At 51.7% G+C, this 10,386-nt stretch overlaps 1 protein-coding gene across 2 annotated transcripts; it reads right to left on the bottom strand.

Moving 5' to 3' along the window:
- Positions 1–10,118, bottom strand: ABCF2 (ATP binding cassette subfamily F member 2). 2 transcript variants are annotated; one of them, XM_054171327.1, is made up of 15 exons: positions 10,057–10,118; positions 9,600–9,768; positions 7,280–7,492; positions 6,271–6,453; positions 5,770–5,941; positions 5,529–5,624; positions 4,758–4,860; positions 4,588–4,683; positions 4,361–4,480; positions 3,711–3,800; positions 3,366–3,476; positions 3,038–3,100; positions 2,450–2,578; positions 1,494–1,697; positions 1–619 (listed from the first exon to the last, which is right to left on the bottom strand). In XM_054171327.1, the coding sequence occupies exons 2-15, from the start codon at positions 9,751–9,753 to the stop codon at positions 482–484; spliced, it is 1,872 nt and encodes a 623-aa protein (XP_054027302.1). In that variant the 5' UTR covers positions 9,754–9,768; positions 10,057–10,118; the 3' UTR covers positions 1–481. The 2 variants fall into 2 exon arrangements, with proteins under 2 accessions (XP_054027302.1, XP_054027301.1); XM_054171326.1 differs by having other exon boundaries at positions 9,600–9,769; positions 9,969–10,093.
- Between the last annotated feature and the right edge of the window lie 268 nt (positions 10,119–10,386).

The raw sequence follows: 10,386 nt of genomic DNA, 5'->3' as shown, positions 1-10,386 counted from the left end.
TCACAAAACCAGACAAGAGTGTTCTTCCCTCTTTATTGACTGATGGATTCTCAGGCAGATCTGTTAATTACACTGTTAAATAATAGTTAAAAACAAACCAAGGCCAGAGGAGTTTGAAGTGAAGTATCTAAACTGAAGCAAAAATTGGGAAGGAAGAGGCGGGAGAAGCTGGGCTGGGAGCTCCACTTCTGTACCACTGCAACTTGGACACCCTAACTGCCACTGCCATGACACCGAGGCATTAGATTCCAAGGCCTGGTTCAGATGGGACATCATCTAAATACAGAAATGGTTGCCCAGACATAGCCAGATCAGGAGAGAAGAGCTCTGTCCAGATATAGAGGTGCAAGGCAAGTCAAGGGGAAGCAGTATTGCAGCATCCTAGAACACAGCCAGAGATAGCAGCAGTCCCGTTCCAGCTGGCAGACAGGTGAGTCACATTGGCCACGGGCAGTCTCCACCTGAGCCACTGCTCCAGAGCTCACACGTTGTGGGTCTTCTTGGTGAGCTGTGGATCCTCATCCACCAGCTTTGACTTGAGATGCTCCTTGTAGGCAAGGATGTCACCCTGCCACTTGGTGATTGTCTGCTTCTCACAGACCCAGATCTCCTGTGCAACCTGGAAGCAAGCACAGGTTTACAGCATCTTGTAAATGTAGCAAAATTATATAATTAACCAAAATCTACTCGCTCCACACTTCATCTCCTGAAGAAAAACATCTGCAATGAAATTATGGAATGGTTTGAGTTGGAAGGGACCTTAAAGATCATGCAGTTTCAACGCCCCTGCCATGGGCAGGGACACCTCTCACTAGACCAGGTCACTCAAGATCTCATCCAACCTGGCCTTGAACACCTCCAGGGAGGGGGCACCCACAACTTCTTTGGGCAATCCATTAAATGGTGTTTTCTGCACAACTTATATGAGATTTTAGAACTAAATAACCATCAACATTTCCTTTTATGTTCATCAACTGAGAAGGAAAGCCTTTCCTACTAAGCTGGGAACTGGGTGGTGGTGGGGGGGGAAAGGTAGGTCTTGACCTGAACTACCTGCCTGTAGCACACTGAAAAATAAAATTATACCTGAACTTGCAGCTGAAGCTATAGCTGATAAATCAGCACTTGACATTTGTGTGTATGTGGTGCAATTTCCTTCACATGTGCAGACTGAGTGATAAAGAACTGCCAGAATGTCTCCAGTGCAATTAAAAGAAAGAAAAAAATCTGCTTAAGGCTCCGCAGTGTTTCAGGATTTCCATTTCACTTATTCCTCACTTCTAGAGTTTGGGGATTTATTTTTTCCCTTTCAAGTACCTCACGTTTTCCTAGGCTAGCTCAGTGATTTTTTCATGTGAGCATGTCAAGGGAATGGTGTGCAGTGATTTTTTCACTCATACATCTTTTTGGGATGAGTAAGAGCTAGTCAGTTGAACACACCTTGTGTTACAGTGTTAGAAAGGTTCTCTGGCACAAGCCACTACTGTTCTTACCTGTTGGATGAGTCTGAAGTCATGGCTGACCAGCATCATTCCTCCTTCAAATTCATTGATAGCATCTGCCAGAGCATCTATTGTCTCTATGTCCAGGTGGTTGGTGGGTTCATCCAGGAACAGCATGTGGGGGTTCTGCCAGGCCAGCCACGCAAAGCACACGCGGCACTTCTGCCCGTCAGAGAGGTTCCTGATGGGGCTCACCTGGCAAACAGACACTGCTGGCAGCTCTGCAGGGAGCTGCAGGCTGCCCCTCCCACCACCTCACATTGCTTGCAGCAACTACATGACATGAGAGGACAATGTTTAGCCAGTCTTACACCTAGACTAAGCCTCTCTCCCAAGCAGAGCAAGAAAATTCCAGGGGCTTCTGAAGAAGGATTGGCTATAGCAAGAGTCAGCTTGTAGTAAGAGGCTCCAAAGGACAGTTAACTTCCTGTGTTCACTGCATCCTGGCATGACCACAAACCCACTCTCAACTTCTGGAGTGACAGAACAGTGTTCTTCTGGGGAAGAACAATGTAAAAATCAATGCTGAACTACAGTGGTGAGGACAACTCCTGCCATACATGTGACACATGTCATAGAGGAGCATGTCATGTTAGACTTGGAGCACCACTGCTGATCCTACCCTCTTGTTTGAAGCAAGTAGTTCCTACTCCCAGGTGAGAATGTTTTTAAAGTATGCTTGAGTGTAGCACTAAGCCACAATTTGTCATCTCTTCACCTGGACTCTGAGGTCACCCATTTCAACCAACATGGTGCTCCAATGCAAATAAAGTTCCTATGAGCCATGAGTTATTTTCATCTCAAATTTCAAAGGCAGAGATGCGTTCTGCTGCTGTGGTGTGCCGTCTGCATACTGCCTCACACTAGCAGACACCAGCAGAGCAACAGAAAATGAAGCAGCTGCATTTCCCTAATGAGCAAAAGAAACCTTAACAGCTCATGCTTACCTGTTGCTTCCCTGTCAGACCATATCTGCCAATGATCTTCCTCATCTCCTCCTTCTCCTTGATCTCTGGGTAGCATTTCAGCATGTACTCCAGGGGTGAGAGGTCTAAGTCCAACTGCTCTTGCAAGTGCTGACAGAGAAGAAAAATCAGCTTCAGGCTGTGCGGGCCACCCACTTCATGGCCAAAAGTACTTCACCCTTATACTCCTCTGGTACCAGCTGAGAGGCAGAACACAAAGCCAAAAGCCCCACTCACACTATAGCCCCTGTGCTGAACTATTATGGAAGGAGGCTGCATTTCAGTAGCAGCAGTGTTGCTGCAGAAGAGCAGGCTTGTGCACCACCAAGCACAGGGCAACCACCTCTCCCTTAAGAGCAGAGAGACTGAAAATAAAGGACCACAGGAAGCCTCTTTTCAGAGTAAGAACATTTGCTAAAGCCCATTCACCAAACAAACAGTGCCTTCCCCTATCTCCAAACACAGAAAGGCAGCAGTGAAAGAGGCCTTAGAACCAGAAATAGAGGGGTAACATTCCTGACAGCTTTTTCCTCAGCATTTGATGTTCCCCATGGCCACTGCAGGCAGTACCTGGTGGTATCTACCAATCTTCACATGTGAGTGCTTGCGAATCATCCCATCTGTAGGCAGCAGCTAGAAAGAGAAGACAAAGCATTTCACCAGGAAATCCCTCCATTTGCTGTGTGCCAGAACCACAGAATCCAACCATGTCTGCTCTGGCACAGAGGAGGCAGCCTGAACAGATACTATTAGAGAAAAAAACCCCAACATTACACCGCAGCAAGACCTTCGGATTTCCAAGGCCTGATTTGGGTCCTGTAGCAAATCAGAGCAACCTTGTTGCAGACTACCCCAAGAATAAAGGTCCGGAACAGGGCAGACAGTGTAGGGAGCATACCTCTCCTGTGAGCAGTTTCAGCAGTGTTGACTTTCCAGCTCCATTGGGTCCAACAAGAGCTACACGGGTATCCAGATCAATCCCAAACTCCAGGTTATTATAGATCCATGGCTGCAAACAACAAAAATCATAACATATATTATGTCTTTCCACTACTACCCAGAACCTCCATGCTGCATCTGCAATGCTGTCCTCAGAAGACTCAGGATTAGCACTGCCAAGAAGCTTGATCCGCTGGTCACATGCTGCAGCCTGCCCAGAAAGTTTGGCCAAAAGCCTCATGCTCCCAAACAAGGCAGGAGAGAAGTGACCTCCACACAACCCATGCACACTCCCCACACTTACCCCATCCTTGGTGTATCTGAAGCTGACATTCTGCACCATGATGACAGGAGGGGGGATTTTCCCACATGGCGGGAAATAGAATGACAGAGTCTGTTGACACAGAAACAAAATCCACCTGTCAGATACCCTGGAGCACAGGATAACCCAGTCATTCTGCTGTAACCACGCCTCCCTACAAACATTATCTGTAGACCAAGGTACCAGACTGAATTTTTATGAGCCCCTCTGGCAACTCATTCACAGATTTATTCTGATTGGTGGCTTGTAATCCATCTGCTGGCTAACAAGTCCTTGCTCCTTTCCCCTTGAACAAATGTGGGTTCATAATACTAGCAACTAGCAGTTGCTCTGACCATTCTCCTCCATCTTCTCCAATCCTTGGACATTAATTTTTGATTTCTGTGCCTGCACAATAGCCTGACTGATATGACAAGTGCCCTTGTCTCCCCTAGAAAATTACTCCTCCTCTTTCCATTCTTCAGCACTAGCTTGTCTTCAGTACAGCCACACGCTGCATCAGGAAGGTTGTAGCATTTTTGCTCCCAGCTGTGTCAGCTTCTCCACTCTAGCCATCAGCTAAAGACCATTTTGCTTATCCAGCCCGTGTTTCCAACACTGATCTCTAGATGCAATCCCATGCCTGATCCTACCTTATCATTCACAACTCTCTCTGTCAAGCCAGAAGCCATCATTTTCTGAAGGGTCTTCTCCTTGCTTTGAGCTTGCCTGGCCAGCTTTGCACTACCATGACCAAATCGTGCAATGTAATTCTGCAACAGAACACAGAGTGAGCCAACAACCACAACAGCAAGGTTGAGGAGGTGCAGGGATGCCCCCCTGCATGGGTAGAAAGATGTTCATGCAGCTAAGCAGCTACCTTCATATGGGCAATCTGATCTTGTTCCCAGTGGAATCGCTTCATTTGGTTTTCCTCTAGTTCCAAGCGAGTCTTTACGTACTGGTCATAATTGCCCTGGAAAGAGAGCAGAGGGCATCAGCCAGGCCCCAGAAAACAGCTCCCATCTCTGCTGGCTGTACATTACTCACTGTGTAGTACTTGAGTTTACGGTTGTGCATGTGGATGATGTTGGTGCAGACACCATTCAAGAAGTCCTGGGAGTGGGATATCAGCACAAGGATCCGCCTGAACCTGTGGCCCCACAGAAGTTATCAGAGACTAAGCTAGGAAAAGGATTCACACTTCTTGGCCCAGACAGTGACAAAGGATTTGCATGCACCAAGTCTCTCTTGCCTACTGGCAGATTAAGAACAAAAAGATAATAGCCTGGAGATGTTTTGGGAAATCTGGAGTAAAGCAGCTACAACCAGCAAATACTGCAAACACCTTTTGTTGTCTTAAAACACTCTTCACTGTAAGAGTCTCTGCCCATCTCCACAAAAATACCAGAGCTGGTCACCCATATGGTCCACGACCAGAGCTCCTGGTGCAACTGACTCCACTGCACCACACTTCTGAGAAGGTTCATCCTTTGCTGCTTACTTTGACCCTAATGCAGACTACCTAGGCCCACTATGTCTGGCTCCACTTCAAATCTGTACAATCACTGGTTAAAGCCCCTCAGAAAGAGAGGTTCAAATTGCTCTCCTTTCTGCTTTTCAGGGAGGAGGCTTGTCTTGAGTTCAGTACCCTTGCAGAAATAACCCTTCTGCAAACATATACAGCAGCAAGCAAGGAGATGTTGCTGTTACTGCAACGTAGACATGTAGATCTCAGACAGTTATTGCTGCAGCTCTTCCTCACAAGATTTTCAGCAGAAAAGCACAACCCACAGAAGCAGCAGACTCCTTTGTGCTTACGTTTTCAGCTCTTCCTCCAGCCACACACAGGCATCCAGGTCAAGGTGGTTTGTGGGCTCATCTAGCAGCAGCATGAAAGGCCGAATGAAGAGGGCTCTAAAAGGAGAGGGGAGATGACAGCACGGGGTAAATGCAGGTAACCCAAAGTCTGCTCTGAGTTCTCAGAGCTGTGTGTGTGGCTCTGCAGGGTCAGGAGCAGGCAGGCATTCATCCAAGAGGCAGCAGACAGCACACCACTCACCTGGCAAGAGCCACCCTCATTCGCCAGCCACCACTGAAGTCCTTCAGCTTCTTCCTCTGCATGGCTGGTGTGAACCCCAAGCCATGAAGGATCCGTGAGGCCCTTGCTTCTGCCTTGTCAGCATCCAGCTCCTCCAGACGTTCATATAACTCCAACAGCTTCTCACACTCCGCTGAAAGAGAACCTGCCTGTCAGCACTTCTACCAGCAACGGGCTCTCAGCTGCACCTCTGTACAGCAGGAAAGCTCTTAGTCCATCTGCTTTACCATTATGCAGCCCTCTCCATTCCCAAACCCAAGATGCTTGCTAAGAAGCTGCAGGGAATAATTTCATCCAATGGACTGTGATCACACAGGACTTTTCAGCTAGTACAGGGCAGCTGGGGGAAATGGGTACAGTGACATGAAAAGCCTTCCAAGAAACCCAAGTGAAATCTTTTCTTTGGTGGGAGGGGCACTGGAGGAAACGTCCCTTGTCTACAGGGACTCTGAGAAGCTTTACCATCTTCGTGAGCCAGACGTTCTGCCTCTCGTTCCAGCATGGCCCGCTCGGTATCCACCTCCATCACGCACTGCAGAGGAGTCTTGTCACTGGGAGGCATCTCTCGGGTCAGGTGGTAGATGTCAATGTGCTCTGGGATGGGCACCTCTCGTTTCCCAATAGCTGACAGAAGCATGGATTTCCCTGTGTGCAGAGAGACACTCCACAGTTAATTGTGGATTCAGTGAGGTTCGTCACAGAGAAATGGACGAGAGGCAGTCAGGTCCCATTGACTCCCTCCCTTAGGAAGAATTAGAAACAGAACAGAGCCTACTGCCTCACTGCCACAGGCTGCCCTCCCAGCTAAGGCTTACCACCCCAAGGACAGTGGAACAACACGAGGAAGCTCTCTGGAAATCACTGCAGTGCAGCCCTTGCCTGAATTTAGGGAATTTTCTCTTTGCTTTGCAGTTCCTGCTGACTAACCAGGTCTGACATCAGTTACCAGGACACCAGACTCAAAAGGCTCCTAACACAGAAGAAAGTAACACACCACCACTAGACAGCCCAAGTGTTTTAACCAGCTGGTCACTCTGAGTAGCTTTTCTTCAGTTACACCCACATCCTGCACCGCTCCATGCAGAGCATCTCTTCTCCAGGGGCTGTACAGCTCTTTTCCCATTCAATCCATGTACCCCCTGCTCCTTCATACTCTGCAAGTTCTTTGACCAATAGCATCAGGACTGCGTTTATTGGCACTGCTAAACCGATTTTGCAAACAGGAATCAACAGTAACAGATCCCAGACAGCTCTCCAAAGCCAGAATGCAAGCTCGTACTTCTACCAGCAATCCTGACAATTCCTTTTCCTGGGTGGGGAGATGAAGAATGGGAACTGCTGTGTGTCCCAGTCATGTCTAACAGCCTTCTTTCTAGTTTCCAGCATTTACCACCTGCACCTGCCCAGCTGCTCAGCAGCACAGCATCTCTGCCAAGCCCCAGGAAGCCCACGCCTCTGCCCCACGGCTCACCGATCCCATTCAGTCCTATCAGGCCGTAGCGTCTCCCAGAGTTCAGCTCGAGTTTTGTGTCACTCAGCAGCTCCTGGCCGTGGAAAGTCAGTGAGAGGTTGATGATGTGCACATCAGTGCTGTTGGGATGGGAGGCCAGCACTCCTGTCACAGCACGGGCGGCAGCTTTCTTTAATTCAAAGTCCTCCAGTTCCTTGGTGAGAGCATCCACCTCTGCAAGCAGGCACAGAAGTGTCAGTAGCTTACAAGTACAAGGGAAGCCATATGTCCCTGTAAGGTCCAGGACCAGAATAACAAGTCCCACGGCCTCATTTCTACAGAAATGTTGAGGAGCTGCAAAGGCAACTCAACTTTTTGGCTTAGGAGATGAGTATTTACGGTTTAACAGGAGCTTCCACTTGCTCTCTAAATAAAATCTGACCATTAGAACTAAGTGAGCAGCCAAGACAGCTGGCCTGGTAGGCAGGCGTGATGGAATGAACTCTCAATGCAGGAAAGACTACAGTGGGAAAAGAACTTGTAAAGTGTTGCTTGCATGCTTAAGGAAAAGAGCTGGCCAAACAGAATCTAGCTAGAAAACAAAGGGAAGGTTGAGAGAAGAAAAGATGATGCAGCAGCACTGGAACATGCCCTAACAATTTTTTGAGAGCTAATGTGCCCACATGCACACCTCCCTTTCTTCCTATGGTATAATCAAACCTTCCCTGTCATGCTGACCTTCTGCTGCTGCCCTAAGTGACAGCCCAGTTTTCATTCCTTGGTGAGACACTGCCATCTGAATAAGAAAATGGCATTAAGGGTCTCAGCAGTGCCCCAGCTGCTCAGAACAGAGACCAGGTGTTCAGAGTGCTCATGGTCAAGACAGCAAGGAACAGCCTGGCTGTCCACAACCAGCACTCCTGGCAGAAGTACTCACTTGGCAAAAGCACTGTTAGAGAATCATGAAATTGGTTAGGTTGGAAAAGACCTTTAAGACCACGGAGTCCAACTGTTAAGCCAGCATGATCAGATCACCACTAAACTATGTCCCTCAGCACCACATCTCTGCAGCTTTGAAACCCCTCCAGAGATGAGGGCTCCACTTCTTTCAAGGAAGAAATTGTTACTTGTGTCCAACCTAACAATCCCCCTGGCACAATTTGAGGCTGTATCCTCTTGCCTTCTAATGTTTGTTCCTTGGGAGAAGAGACCAACCTCCACCTGGCTCCGACTTCCTTTCAGGAAATTGTAGAGAAGAGTAAGGTCTCCCCTCAGCCTTCTTTTCTCCAGGCTCAACAACCCCAGGTCCTTCAGTTGCTCCTTACCAGCCCTGTTCTCCAGACCCCTCACCAACTTTGTTGCCCTTCTCTGGACCAGTGTCCCCAGTACAGAGGGATGAAGTCAGCAATTGGGGCCACACCATTGCTGATCGAAGCCAGGTGGCCTTCTTGGGCACCTGGGCCACTGCTGTCCCATAGCCATTATTATCGAGGCAAACGCCCCTTAGCCCACAGGGGCCCCTCTGGCAGCACGGACAGCTCAGGCACATCAGTGAAGGGCCAAGCGAACCAGACAACTCCCCACTGGCCGGCGTCCGCTTCCCAGGGAGCCGCCGGTGCGACCTGCACGCGTGGGAGGCGCTCCGCGCCCTCCTCCGTGTACCCCTGCCCGCGGCTCGGCCCCGCCGCGCTCCGCCAATAGCTAAGCGGAATGCAAATAACCCGCGAGAGCGGCCGGTGATTGGCCGTCTCGGTCCGAGCGGCGCCGGGCCCGGGGGTCCGCCTGCGGCCCGAACCCCCGGCCTCGAGTCAGCGCCCCAGAACGTCCCCGGAGGCGAGCCCACGCCTGGCCTCCGGCTGCCCGGGATCTGTGCCACGCACCGAAGGCCCTGAAAGCGACGCAATGTGGGCTGAGCCCGGGAAAGCTCATCTGCCCCGCGGCTGAGGCCACGGGTGGGCAGGAGGAAGGACAAAACTCAGCCCTCTGTCTGTAAGCAGCTCCTGGCTTGCTTCCTTCAGGGGGCTCAGCAGCTCTTTGTTGCCAAACCCACTCTCATTAAAGCAGCCGGGGCTCATGGTGTCCCAGAGAGGCAGACAAACAGAGGCTCAACAGCAATGTCAGTAAGAGCAGTAAGAATTTGGGCACTGCCGTAACTCCTCCGGCAAACTAAAAGAAAACAACCTAAAACGCCCACACCGTTGTGGACATCAAGTGCCAGAAGATGTGGACCGTACTTGTTTGAGAGAGACAGTGGCAGAGCCGTCCCCTGCGGAGCACACGGGCCCAAGCCGGACACCCGCCGGCGCAGTGGGGCTTGCACTACTGTAGGGCCACACCTCACCTGGCAGCAACGTTCCGTTGGCCTCTGGGGGCCGGACCTCCTGCGGCTCCGACCCGGCATCGCCGTTCTCCTCCGCGGCCCGGCGCGGCCGCTGCCGGGCCTTGGCCGCTTCCTTCTTCTTAGCCGCCTTCTTCTTGGCCAGGTCCGAGGGCATGGCGCGGCGGAGGGGCTGCGACGGAGATGTAACAGGCGCCGTTAGGCCGCGCCGATCCGGGCCGCCCAGCTCCCCGCCTTGGCGGCTCCGCGAGCCGGCCGGCCCGCAGCACGCGGCGCCGTCGGGCCGGGCCGGGCCCTGCCGAGAGCTGCCCGCCCGCCCGCTCGCCGGCCCGCTCGGCTACCCGCGCACGCACTATCCTACCCGATCCGATCCGATCCGGTCCGGTCCGACCCACTAGTCCTAGTCCTACGCCGCCGCCGCGCCGCGCGCCCCGGCCTGCACCGCCCGCTCGGACCGCACCGGCTGCTCCGCGCTTTCCTTCTGTCGCAACAGGACAGCTGCTACCGCGTGCGCACGCCCCGCCCCTCCGGAGCCGCAGCCAATCGGAACGCTTAGCGTCACCCGCGCCGGGCGGCCCTGCGGCTCTAGAAGGCGGAGTCCGCGCCCCCTCCGCTGGTAACTGGGTACTGCGCTCCCGGCGTGCACCGCGCCGCTGGCGCCAGTCCCGGACTCTGGTCCTGCCTCCGGCGCACAGCTTGCGCGCCGCGCGGTACCATAGAGCCTGAGGCTCTGCCTGGCAGAGTGTCTGCTGCGCTATACAGCGGAAAGCGGAAGCGGAAGCGCGCGAAG

This window comes from Dryobates pubescens, chromosome 21, assembly GCF_014839835.1.
Source record: "Dryobates pubescens isolate bDryPub1 chromosome 21, bDryPub1.pri, whole genome shotgun sequence".
NCBI lineage: Eukaryota > Metazoa > Chordata > Aves > Piciformes > Picidae > Dryobates > Dryobates pubescens.
The sequence above is the reverse complement of the archived record's forward strand: the minus strand, read 5'-3'. Positions and strand labels throughout refer to the sequence as shown.